Source organism: Lagopus muta, chromosome 1, assembly GCF_023343835.1.
Source record: "Lagopus muta isolate bLagMut1 chromosome 1, bLagMut1 primary, whole genome shotgun sequence".
NCBI lineage: Eukaryota > Metazoa > Chordata > Aves > Galliformes > Phasianidae > Lagopus > Lagopus muta.
The window spans coordinates 164,208,583-164,227,350 of record NC_064433.1 but is presented as its reverse complement, the minus strand read 5'-3'; the positions used below and the strand labels follow the sequence as shown (position 1 = coordinate 164,227,350).

General features: G+C 36.9%; 1 protein-coding gene across 1 annotated transcript in view; it reads left to right on the top strand.

Annotated features, from left to right (window-relative positions):
* Window positions 1–18,768, top strand: part of VWA8 (von Willebrand factor A domain containing 8) — a 182,792-nt gene that overhangs the window by 56,690 nt on the left and 107,334 nt on the right. Inside the window, exons 13-19 of the mRNA XM_048932672.1 lie at window positions 1,177–1,337; window positions 1,947–2,060; window positions 10,481–10,649; window positions 10,988–11,065; window positions 14,498–14,613; window positions 15,340–15,446; window positions 16,786–16,892. Coding sequence (XP_048788629.1) covers window positions 1,177–1,337; window positions 1,947–2,060; window positions 10,481–10,649; window positions 10,988–11,065; window positions 14,498–14,613; window positions 15,340–15,446; window positions 16,786–16,892 — 852 coding nt within the window. The remainder of the gene's footprint in view (window positions 1–1,176; window positions 1,338–1,946; window positions 2,061–10,480; window positions 10,650–10,987; window positions 11,066–14,497; window positions 14,614–15,339; window positions 15,447–16,785; window positions 16,893–18,768) is intronic.

Here is an 18,768-nt window from a genome sequence, read left to right as displayed (position 1 = left end):
TAAAACGCAGAAGGAGGGCAATAAAAATAATGGCTGTTTTGGTACATCTGAATGTGAGGTTTTGGGTTATAAAATGGGGAAGCACTGAATGAACCGGACTTTGTCCTGTTATTTTAAGGCTTTTAAGGAAATTTAGAAAGAGGAAATGATTCAGGCCATATGATGTAATGTGTTCTATTTTTATTCTTGAAAGTTCAAAAGGCTTGTAGTTGTGAAGAGGACATTTGCAAAAGCTGCAGCTACAATAGAAAATATTTTTCTCATCTGATTTTAGGTTAAATTCTGTTCACAGCGTAGCCTAAAGAAGGAATTTCATCTTTCAAGTCACAAAATGCCATTATGTCTTTGTTGCCCCAGTGTGCATCTGTTGGAAAGTAACAAAATATGTATACTGGACACTGTTGACTAGATTTTGCCTTTATCTGTGTTTTATTCCCTATGTAGTATTTTGTGATACTCTATATACTTTTGATATAACCACCAACAACCAAACTTCTGGTTTAGCTTCAGAAAGGTTATACTGGCAAGTCTGGTACTTACACAGGCTGTATGACACAGTGCCTGTCCATGTGGGTGTTATTTAAAGGTTGCTCCAAGAGCGATGCCTCCTATCTATTTTCATGGAAACTACAATAGATGCAAAGAATACAATACTATTTGATAGAGCAAACTCTCAACTACAAAACTGTTTTTCTAAATAGTCCCCACTGTTAGCAGAAATGCACCACCCAATGCCTCACTGTGCTGACATCTACTGTTTGGTCTCTATAAATGTTCAACAAGCATCAGTGAATGTCAGTGGGTGCCATTTTTTCCACATGAAGGGATTCAGTGATACACCTTTGCTTCATGTGTACTTCCATGTCAGACGCCACTTTGTCAGACCATCTCACAGCTGCTATCTGTCACACAGCAACAACTGACAGAATTTGGGTGAGAAGTTTTAATCTCTACTGCTGTACCACCAGCATCCGCCTCTGGTGTCATGGGGCAACATAAAATAGGAGGCATTACTTTCAGAGCAGCCCTCTTTCAAAAAGTAATTGAAAAATTGCTGCTAATCCTCTTTGGGTTTAGCCCCAGGAAAAACAGAATGGAGTTTTCTAAGGAGAAAGCAGATACTTGTAGATGAATAAAATGCAGCATAACTCAATTCTGATGAATTGGCACTTACAGGACATGACAGCTAGAGACCTGCTGCAGCAGAGGTATACTCTTCCTAATGGGGACACTGCATGGAGACCATCACCTCTTGTTACTGCGGCCCTGGAAGGAAAACTTGTTATTCTTGATGGCATTCATCGAATTAACCCTGGCACTCTAGCTGTATTGCAAAGGTCAGCTTATGAGCACAGCTGGGTAGTGTGCATGTGATCTGTTTGCTGGGCACATATGTACTGATAAATTAAGGTTTTTCAGGTGAATATGACTTTGTAACTTCGACAGTGCTGTAAAGATCAAGCTGAATGTTGAAGCTCTGTGGAACATGTATCGTTCTGTCTTTACACACTTGAAAGCAGAAGCAATTCTTTCAAATTCCTTAGAAGTCTAGAACAGGAAATTTCAGTTCTTTGTAAAGACAGTGTGTAAGCCTAAAGAATGAACTAGATTTTACTGTAAATTTACATAATAATTTACATACTAATAATACATTAGTAATATTTGAACAATGATCTGAAAATAGAAAATGCCAGAAAATAGTTTAAATAATTCTCATTATTTTCTATTAAAAGTAAGTAGCTTGGCTAAGTGTCTTTATGCTGAAACTATTTACTTGGGCAAATTGCATAACCTTCACACCTGGATGCGTCTTAGAGTGCTGTAACTTTTTCCAATGAACTGTGTTGACTGAGATGGCTTTTTAAAAGGAAAGTGTTAGTTGAAATAAGTACTGCGAAAAGAAATCAAAGGCTACATAAAGTTTGCTTATTTTTATTTTCAAACAGGCTGATACATGACAGAGAATTGACCCTCTATGATGGCACCAGATTATTAAGGGAGGATAGGTATCAGAACTTAAAAGAAGAATTGAAGATCCCTGATGAGAAACTACAGGAAAGGTAAAGTGTCCATTATGACTTCAGAATGCAAACACTATTTCATCCTGTAAAGCACCTAATCTCCTTTATTTTATTGTGAAGATATCATGCAAAAGTGCTTCCCTCTTAAACCTTTTAATCATCAGGAGAATGTATTTTAATCATCAATTTCCTCATGGTTTTTCTTCTTTTTATTGAATGAGAAAATTATATCCTGTTCAGAATGCTTAAGCTAAAAGAAAATCATTAAATAACTTTAACACGAAGGAGTTAGAAATTGAAGATAAATGGTGCATGCATAAAGGCACAGATATGTAAGTGAGTCATACTTAATTTTGGAAGAATTTATTAAGACCATCTTAAATAAAAATAAAGCCATATTGAAATTTAATATGACTTGCTACTTTCTTTTTCTTCACTATCTAGAAAGCTGTTTTTTTAATTTCCAACTGATATGGAGCAGGAAATCGGAAGGATAGGTTGGGATCCATTTTGCTAATTCTTTTTGTTTATTCACTTCCACTTGTCTGTTAGAAACATTCTGCAGCTCGTAGCATTTTTCTCATTCACTGCTGACTGTACATGATGCGTGGTCAAACACTGCTGATAAATTGTAATTAGCAGAAGATGTATTGTTGAGTGTGCTCCAAGACAAACACAATTTAATATGCAGGTATATATTAAATAAGCCATGTATAAAGAACTAAACAAGCTGTTTATCTCAAATAGATCTAATCTCTCTGAAGACATTTGAACTTAGATGTCAAAAGTCTCATGTTTATGCTGAGACTTACACTGCAGGATGTGTGTGTTTCTAAACTTTGAAAGAGACCTCAGTTCTGGTATGGATGCACTCGCAATGTGCCACCTCTTCACATGTACCACTCCCCTTTCTCTCAATGGTCTTGCTAAATATGGTTTTTGTTTGTTCTTTTTGTTTTTCCTTTAACCTCCTTCATAGTTTATACTTTCAGAAAGTTGTTCATCTGGTTTTCTTCTTTGTTGTTTTTTTTTCTAGTCTGCTTTTTATCTAAAATACTACACCACCATTTTTTGTTGTTAAAAAGACTTAATTTTAAGCCTTTTATAGCATTTACTTATTTGAAAATAAGGTGTAGTCTAAGAGTGCTTGTTGCTAATTGGCTGTTGAGTCAATACAGCCAGCTAGATGGGCATTTCCTGCATTTATATTGTCTGAGTAAAGAACAAAGAAATGCTTGTAAGGATTTTGTAAGTATTTTAAGCCCAGAATTTGAGAAGAGAGGCGAAGAAGCTCCAAGGATCTATCTTAGATTGTATTCTGACTTCACATTCAATTTTGTACTTCAGTATAAAATCTAGTTAATTATGTTGCCCTGCTTTTGACTGCTTTGGAAGCACCAAAAGTCTTTTTTGGTTTTCCTCAGAAGAGGGTCCCTTTTGCCTTCAGATCACAATGCATGGCTTTCATCTAGGCACTTTAATATTTTGCAATAGAGAGCTTATTGGGAATTTTAAGCACTGAATGTTCTACTTGATTGACAATGGCTTTTACCCTAAATGAAGGGTGTCTCTTACAACAATCCTGACCAGTGTTTGATCTTATAAAAAGTAAACAAAAAAATCCCATCCCACTACATGGGTTCTCTCATATCTGGAAGCTCATTGTGAGCTTTTAGCACCACCTTGGTTACAGCTGAAAATCCTTGCTACTTTGTGAGGAAGGGCTGAGACATCCACCTTCTGGGTGAAATGTTCAATCTAGCCCTGTTTCAACTTTTTGCTGTATTGGCTCAGTCAGAGGAAGTTAAGGTAAATTAGTATAAAAATCTGCCAGCTTCTTTGGTTTTGATATGGTCTTCTTCAGTGTCAGTGGGCCACTCATCTGTTCATAGGGTGCAGTTTTGGTCAGCCCTTGAGAAGCTGGAGATGTTCCAGGTCCTCATCTTGAACTTTTTGGTTTACCTTTCACTGTCTCCCAGCTATTATGTCACTAGTTGTTCTTTGATTCCAGTACTGCTTTCCTCACAGTTCTTCCTTTTCAACAGCAGTGACCTGTCACTGTAATCTCCAGTACCTTACAGTGTTGCAGAATGGCTATGCAGAACTAGGTGTTCTTCCCAGACAGCTTCTCATCCAATGTTATCTCACTACTGACAGCTGATTTAATCACAGTGTAGGTGCGAGCCGTCCATCATTCACCTGCATAGACTGTTTTGTGAAGGGAGCACACAGTACACTGTACCTTGAGTTTTATTTTAACAGATCATCTAGGACAACTCTTGCTTCTAAATCATGTCTAAATAAAGGCAGGCATTGAGCTTCATTTATTCTGATTTTCTGAGTTTAACTAAAGTAATTTCAGTGTAGTTGCTCTTTGAAAGGCCTGCAGAATACGCATTGTTATTTCTGCAGGAACTTAATCTGGTATTTGCTGAGTGACATGTGAAGGCTACTGTTAGTCTTCCAAAATGAAAGTTCCCTATAGAAATCAGGTTCAAGTTTTATTTAAAACAGGATTATTTTATTTTCTTTTTATCTTTTTTTTTTCTCCTAAATCTCACTAATTCCGAGGCTTCAGTTTTCATTTGTATATTGGAAATCAATATACATTAAATTGGAACCTAAGATTCATATTATACAATTAGTGAAATTAAATTTTTGCTTTGTTCTTAGCCTTTTAATTATCTACCCAATCTCACATATTAATGTAGTTCTTATGGGAAATGGTAGAAGAGGAAAGCACATATTGAGAGGCATATCAGTGATGCAGTGGGAAGCACATGACAGTTTTAAATCTCTAAGCAGTCAAATGGGGCCTGAATGAAGTATCTGAAGGGAGATGAAAGAACAAGATAAAAAGGAATATTTCTGAAGGACCAGAATTTGAAGGGAAGAAACAAATGCTTCATTAGGAAATTATTAGACTGGGAGAGGGCAGGACTGTCTTCAGAATGTGAATAAGAACATGAGATGGAGACTAGAAGGCGGCTGTGATGAAGAAGAACTGATAGCTTACTCCTGTCTTCAGGAAAAACCAAGTAGATGAGGTAGATATTCTCTCTTTTTCTTTCTTTCTTTTTTTTTTTTAAGTCATGGTCAGCTTTTGTTCATGAGTGTTCTTGATTGTAGTGACTATTCAAAATGTGGCTTGAAGTTTCTTCTGCAGTGCTTCTAGTCATTCATGAAATAATAAAAAAAAAAAAACAACCCTAACTGTTGCTCTGTATTGCCTTCATTTAAAACTCACTAATGAGGTGGACAGGTGCTGTTGTAAGATACATATAAAATATATATATAATCATATTATGGAATTGTAGAATGGCTTGGGTTGAAAGGAACCTTAAAGATCATCCAGTTCCCACATCCCTGCTGCAGGCAGAATTGCCAACCACTAAACCAGGCACTAGGTGATGATACCCAGAGCCTCATCCAACCTGATCTTGAACAGCTCCAGGGATGGAGCACCCACAACCTCTCTGGGCAGTTTATGTCAGTGTCTCAGCATGCTCTCAGTGAAAAATTTCCCCCTGACAATGTAAATCTTTCCTCTTTTAATTTAAAACCATTTCCCCTTGTCCTATCACAGTCTACCCATTAGAAAGTTGATTTCCCTTCTGTTCATAAGCTCCATTTAAGCATTAGAAGGCTGCAGTGAGGGTCTCTGCAGCCTTCTCTACTCCAGACAGAACAAGCTGTTTCTTCAGCCTATCTTCAAAGTAATGTTGTTCCAGTCCTCTGATAATCTTCATGGCCTCCTCTGGACCCCAGCTCCACAGCTTTCTTGATCTGGGTGCCCTAGACTTGGGTGTAGATCTCCAGATGGAGCATATCTTTTGTAATCTAAAAGGGCAAGTGATCATGCTTTTCTGTAGATGACTAGAATTCAGATTTTCATCTAAATTCTGTTTACAAATTCCATTTACAAAATACTATTTCACGATAGATAAAAGGAGTCCTGCTCTTAACCAATGAGCTGATAATTCTGTATTCTTTCTTTAGTCTGTAAGAGGATTTGAAACACCTGAAGATTCTGGGAAAAATTTGAACTATTAAGGGAGAATTTCTTGTAAACACAGCAAGATGCTTTTCGTATTTCTATATGAAAATGTTTGATAGTAAAAATAATACAGTCATTTTCTACGGTTTTGGTGCCTTTCATTTTTAATGTTTCAACAGTTATAAAACTTGTGTAATTCATATGAATAATAAAATAGAAAGCAAAAATAGAAGGGAGAATGCTGTACAATCTAATGCTTAAAGTTAAATCGTGAAGGATAGTTTTTCACATCACATTATGGCCTAAGGAAATTACTTGCCTCTGTATATGGAAAGAGAACAGTATTATACTAAAGAATGTGAAAATGCTTTAACCATGGCAGAGTTATTAGTAATGTCTAAGGGGAAAATATTTTTTGGTGCTTGTATTATTTTGAAGTTTTGCTGGTTTGAATGCTATTTTTCATAAGTTACTTTCTTTTTTTTTTTTCTTTTTTTTTTCAATTTTGCTTTAAAGATTGACTACTGTCATAAGAGCTAATAAAATATATTGTTGTTCTAAACTATGTAAATTACTGACAATGAGTTATATGTTTATTTCATTACATTGCTGTATCTGTGATGTCCGCTAGCATTTTCCCAAGAAAGGCTGTGGACTGATAAGTGTAATAGCTCTAATAGCACTGAAAAGTGCAAGCAACACACTTGTCCTCATTAGGCTGTGGGATGCTCCTTGGCCTATTGGATAACTAGCAGTGGGCGAGGAGTACTTTTTCCTGTAGTCTTTTCTTGTGCCAGCGTTGCTGTGCAGTGAAGAGAGCCAACAGTCCCAGTGAGGTGATATTTGGCCACTTGGGGAAACAAGGTGTTTTTGTTATGACTTGGGGAGAAGAGTGAAAAACGCTGAGGAAGCGACTAATGGTCCTTGAAGTTCTTTTACACAGAGGGAAATAATAACTGATGGTGACTGGAAGATTCATTTTCCCAAACAGGTTCAGAGATAAGAAAGAGTGTCTTCAACTACCAAGAATTTTGCATAGGATTTCTTATGCAGTCACCCATTAGTGCACTGAGGTGGTTGTTGTAAGGGTAGCATATGGCTTTTACAAGCAGTGAAGTGCTGGTTTATTTTAGGGCATTTTTTTTAAGGCATTCTTCTAACCTGTTGGAGTGGATATACTCCGCAGTGTTCACACATACATGATAAGTATTGGGTATGGTGAGCAGAAAAGTTTCTATTAGAAGATAATCTAGAAGGATGTATGTAGTAGGATTGTTCAGAAGCTAGAAGTTACTCATGCATGCACAGGTTTAATGCCTTGCAGACTGTGGATTTTCCACATGATTAGGTTGAAAGGCAGCAGATAGATGAGAGAAATATAAAGTGTGGCAGAAAATGAATTTTGCAACAGTGAAAATTTTTCTATTTGCTGTTTTCTTTTTTCAGCTTGGTGGATTTATAGATACAGTAATTTGCTAAATTGAGAATATCGTGAAATTCAGTAAAAACAGCTAGGAAAGAAAAAATAGGTCATTTGTGGTCCTAATATTATAATAATTCCCAACTCATAAAATTTTGATGGAAAGTGGGATTTATGAAGCCATGCTACAGGGAAAGAGAACCAAGCCCAGTTTGGTTTTGCAGAGTAGCATTAGGAATGCAATTCTGCATTTTATTTATTTATTTGTTTGTTTGTTTATTAAACTTCAGTTGCTTTGAACCATGTGTTGATAAAAGGAAAATCTTTCCCTAAAATCACCCTGAGCAGACTGCATTCTGATCCTCTTGACAAAGACGGTGCTGGTAATCCTTGGTTGGAATTAAGCACTGATGTCAAAAGGATGTAGACATTAGTACAAGAGAGTGCTCTCTGGCTCTGTTGTCAGTGAACATTTAATAGAAAGAGAAAGGAATGGGGATTCTCTCCACTAATCCGACAGCACCAAATCTTCCCACTGTGTTTGAGTTTCAGCGATTTAAAAAGTGTCATGTTTTTAGCAAAATGCATTTATTTAGCATTTGTCTGCAAAGAATACAAGGTGTCAAAGATCTCTGTTTTATAAAGTGTAACTCCTTGTAGTATCTCTGTATTGTATTCCTTTAGACACCTGCTCTGTAATACCTCAGAATAACATAGAAGCTCATCAGTTGCTAACATGGAAACTGGGAACTTTGTCAGCATTGCAGGTTCATGTCATGTGTGGCATTTGTTTTAATAATACACTTAGCTTGACATTTTTTAATATTTCAAACATCATTCCAAACGATGGGCTTCTGAAGTAGCCATATAGTTTTATTCATGTTTAGGAACTGGAAAACTGCAGCAGAGATGTTGTAATCTGTCCAAGTCACAGAATTATAGAATGATTTGGGTTGAAAGGGACTTTTAAGATCATCTGGTTCCAACCCCCTGCTATACGCAGGGACACCTCCTTCTAGACCAGGTTGCTCAAAGCCCCATCCAGCCTGGCTTTGAGTGCTTCCAGGAAGAGAGCATTCACAACCTTTAAAGGAGGTTGTCTAGAGGATCGAGAAGTCTAGAAGATACATCAGTAATTTCTAGCTGGCATACTGATGTTAACTTGCCCCAGTTATCCATCTCCAGCTTCTCTTGTGTTACAGAAGCACCGGAATTAGTCCTTGGAATTTAGGTGATTATGGAAGGGCGGTTGTTTTTCTCCTTAGTAATGGGAGTAAAGGAAACATTTTCTTTTATGATAATGTTTGCTAATGTTCCCTGATCTTCGTTTATGCTTAGTGACAGTGACATTACCATTGGTTCCTCTTTCATATGATGTTTTCAGACATCTATTTCTATTTTTATCAGTCAGGGAGTAGCTCCTAGGCTTATGGCTTTCAGCTAAGAATAACTCATGCCCACCCCCTGTGTTTACCTTTGATCAAGAGTCTGTTTGCTACAATCACTGTGGTGTGTCACAGTTTTACTGTGCCAACCACACAGTTAGTTTTGATAATTTGTGTTTAATGGTCATATTCTGTCTTCAGATTTTCTTACTTATGCTGTCATTTTCCCACTGATCTCCAAATGTTCTGATTTCAGATTTTCTGACTTAAGTGAAAAATCACACATGATAACAGGCATATCTAACAGTATAAGCTATTTCAATTTCACTTCTTTTTCCAAATTAACATCTGCTGTTTTAATAAATGTACTGAAAAGTTGTTGAGAACAATTCTTGAGTAATTTGACTAGCTTTTTATCCAACTCTTCTGTCTGTAACCTCTAGAAATTGTGTAGTTGTGCTGTTCAATGAGTACCAGTGCATTCCAAATCCAGAGATGTGATGATGTTATATAGGTAAGATAGACAAAAGATGTGAAGAAGGCAAAACCACCCAAGACAGAGGCAATGCCCTTCTACTGTTGTAACACATGCATCTAGAAGTTCTGTATTTAAGCTTGTATTGGTCACAGTAAGCTTCTGTTATCTGCAGTGGAGTGAAATACAAAGGCATTTAAGACTTTTTCACCAAATCCTGCAATATGAACTTTATACAGTGAATAGTGGATGTCTTGCTACATGAAGTTGCAGAGGCAGATAGGATGATGTAGTTCAGAAAGAGATTAGACAAAGTTTTGGATAAAGAGACATCAAAGCCAATAAGGATAAGCCCTTGCATTCCTTGAATGGGAATGGGAGAAGGTGAGGGAAATAGGCTGATGATAGCAATCTCTCACATAAGACTTCAGAAGGGCTTATGTACCTTCCCCAGGAAGCATCTGCAGCTGCCACTATCAGAGAAGGAACTTCTAGCTGGGTGCATGGTTTGAAAGACTCAGTGGGGTGTTTATTAAACTCTTCTAAGTCTTAAGCAGCCATTAAAGGGACCTGTTTTCCCCCATGGTGACTTGAAAATGAGTCGAGATATGAAGTATAACTAACTTTCAGGGGTATTATGAAGTTAGGTGCATTAATCCAATCCCTAGAGACTAGGTGATTTTCCAGAGGCTGCAGAGAACATCAGTGTTGCTAAATCCAGCTCTTGGCATTATCTAGGCCAATCTCCACAGTGTCATCCTTTCTGTCAATCTAATAGAGGAACTGCAGGACCAGTAGATCCTACTCCCTCCTTGATTTGCCTGTTAGACATACTGCTTTAGGTAAAGCACTTCTAAAAATCTAATTGGTGAGATGTGTCCTTTCAAAACATACAAACCAGTAAACAATAGCTTAGCTGCTTGTGTTTGCTCATCTTGAGGCATGTAGGTCATATTGCAGATGAGAAGTGGATGCCATTCTCAGTGTGAAAAATGAGGAGCAATTTATGTAAGTGCAAGTCATATTATGCAGTTCTTGTCTTTTTTGGTAAAGTTGCATTGCAAATATCTGAGTAGGTATTGTGATATGATACAATAATATATATATGTTTTTTCATCTAGTATAAAAAAATGAATGTGATATTCACTGCAGATAATGCATTTTTGAAACCTTTTTTGGCAGGTCTATCTTTCCTATCCACCCCTCATTCAGAATAGTTGTCCTAGCAGAACCTCCTGTCATTGGAAGTAGTACCCAACAGTGGCTTGGTCCAGAGTTTCTGACACTGTTTCTTTTTCATCATGTTCGATCTTTAAGCAAGAATGAAGAAATTCAAGTTATTAAAGAAACGGTATGTTCAATATTTTAGGCTGATAATTGTTTATTGATTTTTTTTGTTCTTAACTATATGAAAATATTTTGCTATTCCCGATGATGTTTGAATGTAGCACAAATGAAACTTCATTTTCAAAACCTGTTTATCTCTTAATGGTATTAGAATAAATTTGCATTCTTATCATGATATTAAATGATGACGTAATAAATAAAAAAAAATGTCAAAACTGCATTTCTAGTTTTTCTATTTCTAGTATTTCTAAGCAACCATATACTCATTGTACCCGTGTGTAGCTGTATATGGAACTTCAATCTATCTTGCATTCAGATTAATACTGTTTTTGTTTCAAGCAGATTCCAAATGTACCCAGTATTGCTGTGGAGCAGTTGCTGTCATTAACACATAAGCTTCGGGAGACAAATGACACTACAGTGAGTCAGTTTTCTTGGTTTGTTTTTTGTTTGTTTCAAATCTGCTTTCTACTACGACACTTTGTTTTCAGAGAGGCTGGCTAAGGCATACTAAGCAAGCAATGGTGTGATTTTAGAGGCTGCCTGATTGAAAAACTAATCCCAGGAAGTGATTACTGGTAATTACTGCACCATATACTGTAGTTTCTTCGATTTTTGTTGCACGTTGTTAAAATCTGACTAAGTAAAGCTTTCAGGGAATTGGCCAAATCTCAGGGGCAGTGAAAACTACCAAGCCATATAATGGCCTGGATTGAAAGGGACCTCAAGCATCATGAAGTTCCAACCCCCTTGCTGCATGCAAGGCCACCAACCTCCATATCTAATACTAGACCAGGCTGCTCAGGGCCCCATCCAACCTGGCCTTGAACACCTCCAGGGATGGGGCATCCACAACCTCTCTGGGCAGCCTGTTCCAGCACCTCACCACTCTCATAGTAAAGAAATTCCCCCTGATATCTAACCTAAATCTTCAACTTAAAATCATTTCCCCTTGTCCTGCCATTATCTACCCTTGTAAAGAGTTGACTCCCCTCCTGTTTATAGGCTCCCTTTAGGTGCTGAAAGGCTGCAGTGAGGTCACCCTGCAGCCTTCTCCAGACATTATAAAATGCTAGCGGGCAACAGCAAAGATTAGGAATGTGAAAGGGAAAGCTACAGAATTTTTAGCTGTGTTACTGCTACAGGCTCTTCTGTTGAAGTAGTCTTATCAAGAAAAATAAGTTCTGCAGACATAGTAAGCACAAAATTCTTTTAAAAAGACAGTCAAATGTTGGTGAAAAGTAGAAGGAATCATTGCTATGGCAACTAACACTCTAGATGTTTTTAATGTAAATAATGTAAAACATTTTGGTGGAATCCCTAGTTCAACTGGTATGCAAATGTAATCTGCTCTTAACTTTCATCATTTTGACATAGGCAATAGTTTCACAGCATTTCTGTATAGGAAGTTGAGGGTTGTTGAAAGGCCTTTGTGCTGTTCTGAGATTAAAAACAAGAAAAAAAGGAGTAAAAAGGCTGAATTCTATATACAGTGTTGGAACAGTGTTGTTGCTAATATGTATTTAGCTCCCTACAACTAATCTTTGACAATTGCAGACTGATAAATACATCATTTGTAACATATTTGGAGACATACCATGCTTGAATAGAACATTATAATAGTCGTTTTCAAACGAGTGGATATCTATAGCATTGTGAAATATCTAAATGAGATATATGATGTTGGATAAGATGTGAGTCATAGTGCAGACTGAGGGAAGTTTCTTGTAGATGAGCAGTGACATTCGACATGTCAGGAATAGCATGCCTGTGTGCAGAGCAGAAATGTTTGCCTAAGGTATGTCAGGCTATTTATAGAGTTGCCTGAATAAGTAATCCTCAGCCAGAGATTATCTTGGCATATTAACCATTGTTTAAAGTGATTTTTGTGAACAATAGAATACCTGTAGAATATTCAGCTTGTGGTTGTGTTCTGCATCATTGCAATTGTTTGTTTGATTTACAATAGAACCTAGAGACCACAGTCTAGATCCTGTTGAATTAGATGCCTCATAGATATATATTACAAAGACAGTAGCCTACTTCTGAGTTTACAGCTGTCCCAGGTAAGAAGGAAAGAGGAGATTTTAGTCAAGATCTTAAGTTCCCAGTTGCAAATATACAGAGGATACAACACAGTTTCTCCTCTATGGACCGATATGCTGTTTTGTCTGTTATATCATTTTGACTTTAAACTGCCTGTGCCCTTGGAGATTGGACTTGTCTAGGTGTGAAATAAGAGGCAAGAGTTGCCTCCTTCTTCCCACCTAGTGCAATGGATAAAGTACTGCGTTAGTATTCTCTGTTGCCAGTATGTATCAATGCAGTCCTTTTGGTTGTGAGGCATGAGGATTGCTTTCCTTAAGAAAATTACTTTGGTTGAGAACATTTCAGCTGTTTTAGAGTACTTTACCAGATGGAATATGATATCCAGAGGCTGTAAGAGTTATGGCTAGTGAGCTGAAATAGCAGGTACAGCGCTCACTCCTCTCACTGATGAGTAGATCTTGAGATAGCAATAGAAAAGCCATCATGTATGACACCATCTTTGTAATGCTGAGTGGTATACCGTGATGATTCAGAAGATGCTTCACAGTCTTCCATCAATGAAAACAGGAGGATCAGGTGTAGCAGTATTAGCATTTAGCCCAATCCAAACCATTTTTGCTCATTGCTAAGCTAAAAGATACTACCCTTTGCCTTCTCAGCATTTGAGAGGAGTACATACAATCTCATAGAACTGTTCTTTTTTCCTTCCCCCCCAAAATAATGTCTGTTTGTTGAAATTAGTTTTCCAGAGGAAAGAGTTGATGATTTGACATTTCTCATGCTTGAAAGTTATTAGGAGAGAAAAAAGATTCTGCAATTCCTAACATGCTGGTTTTTTTTTTCTACTTTTTCCTCGTTGGCAAACTTCAGAATTTTTTTACCAGTTGAAGGATTATATTGTAGTTAGAAATCATTTATATGACCCAAACTAAAATGTTTTGAAATTACCTTATTACAACATTTCATTTAACACAGGCAAAGTATGATGCAACTTATCAGATCACACTCATTGTTGTGTGCTTCCTGATAAAACAGGGAACCTGTTTGTATTAGATGCCTTCATCTGGTAGATGGTAATTATGGAATGATTTCTTGCTTGATATTTATATCTCTATCTAAATACATAGCCACTTATTTGGGGGGCTCTGTTTGTTTATTTTTCAGTGATGCTGTATTTGTTCTAGGTTGGTCTTCACAAGCTTTGAATCACTTCTGTAACTCTTTACTCAATTATGTGCAGTTTTTAGCATTTACTTTAACAAGTGGACAGCAGAAAGGGACACAGTGTTCCAGTAATAGCCTGCCCAAATGCATGCGCAGAGGTGATACCGTCTTCTTACTTCTGCCCACTGTTTTTTTTTTGTACATCTGTGAATCCTGCCAGTCTCTTTTGCCAAAGCATTACATGTGGAGCTCATATTCAGTTTGTGAAAAGAAGACTAGATTTTACAACATCAATGCTTTTACAATGGCTAACCTGCTTGTTATTAGTACTCTGTAGTATTTGGTTTCATGTAGCACAGAAAATTAAGTCATCAGCACATTTTTTCTTTCCGTTGCTTATCAAGTGAAATCATAAAGCACATCTTTAGATGACATAATTTTCGTGACAGTGAAGTACTGCAACGAATAAAGAATTAAAAAATTGCAGATGCAATAGCACCAGCCATTACAGGAGGCAGAAAGCACTTGTGAATTAGGAGAAAAGTTGAAATAATTGCTTTTGGATTACGCTTTTTTTCTGACTTGTGCAGTTGAAGTCTCAGAGATCAAGTAATTAAGCTACCTTGTATTTTTTGACAGGCACAGTCCCTGGCTTCATCTTTATCTACTCGACAGCTATTGCGAATTTGTCGTCGACTGTCACAACATCCAGATGAAAGCCTTTACTATGCTGTTAATAAAGCCTGCCTTTCCAGGTAGAAGTGCTGGTTTGGTAGAAGTTCAAGAGTTTATCGGTCTATTGCTAGCATGCAAGATACCTGTTAGTGCATTTCAGTAACTAGTGCAATTAATTTCTTCAGAATAGTTTCTCTGTTATTTTTAAATATAGGAGGTGAGTAGAAATGGCTTTGTAGTGTTTTCTTATCTTTATGATGGTGTTTAATGACACCGTATAAATTTTGTCACCATTATCAACATAACTTCGCTGTCTCAAAACACTCAAAACAGAATTCTATTAATGTCTTGTTTGTTCAAATCAAAACTTTGATTTCAGTTCTAAAAATGGTATGGTTTTGTTGTTTTTTTTTTCTTTCACTTGAGGACCAAAGCTCTAAGAGAACAGCATCAAGAGAAGTTCTTGCTACTAAACATTGTTTCTATATTGCATCTGTTAATGGCAGTGGAAAAAGATTACAGACTTCCAGCTCTACTTCACGCCACTTTGCATCTTTGTTGCAATATTCTGTAACACTGAACCCTTTCATAAGCAGTGTGCAACTATTAGTGTAGTTAGTTACCTATGGGAGAAGTTGAACTTCTCTCCTTCAGGTGGAATGCTGAAGATTGAGCATTAAGGCCGTAGACGTTCAATGTTTGGAGATACAAGTAAAGCTTCATACTGATTTTATGTTGTGAAAATACAGAAGATGTTAAAGAAAACTTCCTAAAGAAATGACCTGCCTATTTATTTCTTTATTTAGATTTTTACCAAACCTTGCCAGATTGGCTTTACATAAAAATCTACAGGATTCTGGGATTGAAGCAAATCTGGATAACATGAAGAAACTAGAGGAGAAGGATTACAGTTGTAAGTTTGTGTCATCTTTTGTCCTTTTATTCATGTTACTTAGATGGTTCTGCATTTAAGGCTGAACTGAATGACTTCACAACTAAACGTAGTTTGCTTCAGTTACATCCCTTTGGCTTTGTTCTGTCAGGATGTAATGATGCTCTTAGTGTGTTGGTAATTTTGTACTGTCTGCTGCATTCCCTGCTCATGGAATTTTGTTTGAGGGTTTCCAATGCCTGAATGACTGCAGTGACTGCATAGGTGTACAGATTTGTATATGTTTGGGTATGTATGACTGCTGAAATATAAATAATACTATGTGGAGAATACATGTAAATAGTGCATGAACACCTACATATGTATACACACATGTATGGTTGAATACATAGTATTACATTATAATATAAATCATGCAAGCATTATTTTATTTGTATTTGCATTGCATGTATTTTTATATATGTAAAAACTTATTTATAAAATAAACTAGAATTATTACCACTTGCATGATGCTACCTGCTTACCTCTTTTTTTTTCATCCTGATGCATTGTGTTTCACTGTTCCCCTTTGTGAAACATGCAGGAAAAAATAAAGGTAGAACCATATATGATAATAGGAGAACAAATAAAAGTATCTGCCCAGAAAATGTGCTATGTTCACGTTCCAATCCAGCCAGATTAAGAAATTAGGGACAAATAATTTTGAAGAAGGCAGAAAAGAGAGATTCATATCATTTTATTATTTACACTTAGCTGTTATTTTCCTGAGAAGGAATATATGGTTCTTTTAATGTAGGAAATTCTTACTTTTTTCTTTTTCAAGCTGTAGTTGAAAGTTATACCTCCAAGTATAAATTCAGCAAGTTTTCACTAATGTTTTTGACATTCACAAATTTTATCAGAAGAAGTAACTCAAGAGAAAAGTCAGCAGTGACTCTCAGCTTCAGCTCTCACTCCTGTCCACACCATAGCCCCAGTGGGGCAGGGATAGAAGAGAATGAGAAACCTTGTGGGAAGAGGAAATGTGGTCTGATAGTGTTAATGATATTCCAACAACAGAACAAGGCAAATGTCACTGGTCCTAATGTTCTGTATGATATTTTTACATAAGATCAATTATTTGTCATTTATTGTAGTAGATGTCTTTGAAATTTTATTGTAAGAAGTCAAAGTCAATATAGAACAATCACATGTTAAAAAACACTCTTTCAAGTATTCACTTTGTTGAGTTAGAAATTATATAGAGCAACCCACAGCCTTTTAAAATTTGCACATCTTCACTTGTAAGCATTGGGAATTGATCGCTTAGAGGATGCTCTAAGTAATGCATGTGCTTCTTTGTTTCCTGAAAAATGTCCAGGTGAAATAAACAATGGGATTCTGAAAATAGGATCTGTGACTATGCCAATTTATAACCCAAGTGAGAAAATGAAAGTGCCTGATGTTTTGTTCTATGAAAATGCTCAAGTAAGTAGAATTCTCTGGCTTCTCTTGCACAAAGTTTGTTACATGTTTCTTAATGCACATGTTCTCAAATATGAAATAAAATGTTAACTCAGTTTTAAGGTTCTAGTTTTGAAATAGTTTCTTTAGGCTAAAAATTTTTCTGTAGTGATTTGATGCTTCTCTGGGCAACCTGGTCCACCACCTCCTCCTCCTAAAGAAATCCAGTGGCTTGATTATTCATCTTGAAAGAGGGTTTTACAGAGAATTTTTTCCTGGGGAAGCTTTGCAGGTTGACAGCCTTAACACTGTTAAGTTTGAGAAGCTAGATGATGAGTAATTAATATTATTAATCGGCCATTAGTTGATCATTATTTTTATTTTACAGAATAATATATAGATAAAAAATATTTATTTTATAGAACTTGAGTTATTAATTAGCTATTTAGTAAGTTGTTACTGTTATTGGCAGTAATTAGTTCATGGTAGCAAAGAGTAAGAGGAATTAGTGTGGACAATTACAGGAAAGGGCTTGGTGACTTGTTTTTGTTTGTTTGTTTTTCCACCCCTCCCACCTTCCTTTTACAGGGGTAGGTGTACTGCAGCTGTTTTTGCTATCTAGCACAGAGACCTCAAAATTCTCAGACAAGTGTATCTTTAACCAGAGAATTACCCCCTGGGTGACTGTTGGAACCCTGATAGCTGGTGTGAGATAATGTAATATTTCACTGAGCTTGTGAAATGTTTTTCTTTCAGGATCTTGGTGTGGGCCTCCTGCCTTCGTGAATTTATTTTTCTCTCTTCTCTTGTTCTATTTTTTTCATCTTTTTCTGGTTGGAATTTCTTTCCAGAAAGGCTATCCTTTCTACTACATGATTGTCACCTACTGAAGGTGATGACAGACCATGCAGGGAGGACAGATCACAGTCATCTTCATCTTCCCCAGTAACATTTCATGTGAGAACTGGTTCTGTGTTGCCATTTCTAGAACTCATACCTGCATTGCTTTTTCCATCTTCTTGCGTGTAGTTTCAGTAGTTACAGTTGAACACACTGCATAAAAATGTGCACAACTGTGAGCAGATATTATCACAGAATTGTGGGGATTGGGGGGAAGTCTGGAAGTCATTGAGACCAGCCTCCTGCTTAAGCAGGTTCCACAGGAAAGAATCCAGGTGGGTTTTGAATATCTCCAGAGAAGGAGACACCACAATTCCCTGGGAAGCCTGTTCCAGGTGCTCTGTCACCTTCAAAGTAAGGAAAGTGTTTCTCATGTTCAGATGGAGCTTCCTGGGTTCCAGTTTGTGTCAGTTGCCTCCTGTGCTGTGACTGAGCACCATTAAAAGGAGCTTGGCCCAATTCTCTCAACACCTGCCCTTTAGATACTTGTAAGTGTCCCAGTGGACTTCAACATTACCACAGCACATTGCTCTCTGTCCACAAGTGGCACCATCATGTTAATGATTTTAGGTGATATGATAGATTTGAGTCTCCAGGCTCTGTGGAGCTTGGATTAAGTTCCTACAATATTGTTGTGTCTACTTCTTCATGTAAATATTGTATCTGAAACGTATGCATGCATTCTAATACAATGTAAATTTTGGTCCTCATAAAGAAAAAAATCAATATGTAGCATCTCTTGCAGAAAAGCAGTTCTGCAGGGAAACTAGAATGTGTGCATATTTGTCCAATTTGGGATGAAAATAGAATACATCAGAAGGAAGTACTCAGCTTTAGCAGCCAAATAATAATAATAAAAAAATGTAACCAGTAAATGATTTGCCTTCAGGTCTTCCCTTGAATTATGCATGGGGTATTCATTAGTCCTTTGACATGCCTGGTTAGGATTTTGTTGTATTAAGCTGTTTACATGAATTTCTTCCCCCTGCCCCCAGCCTCC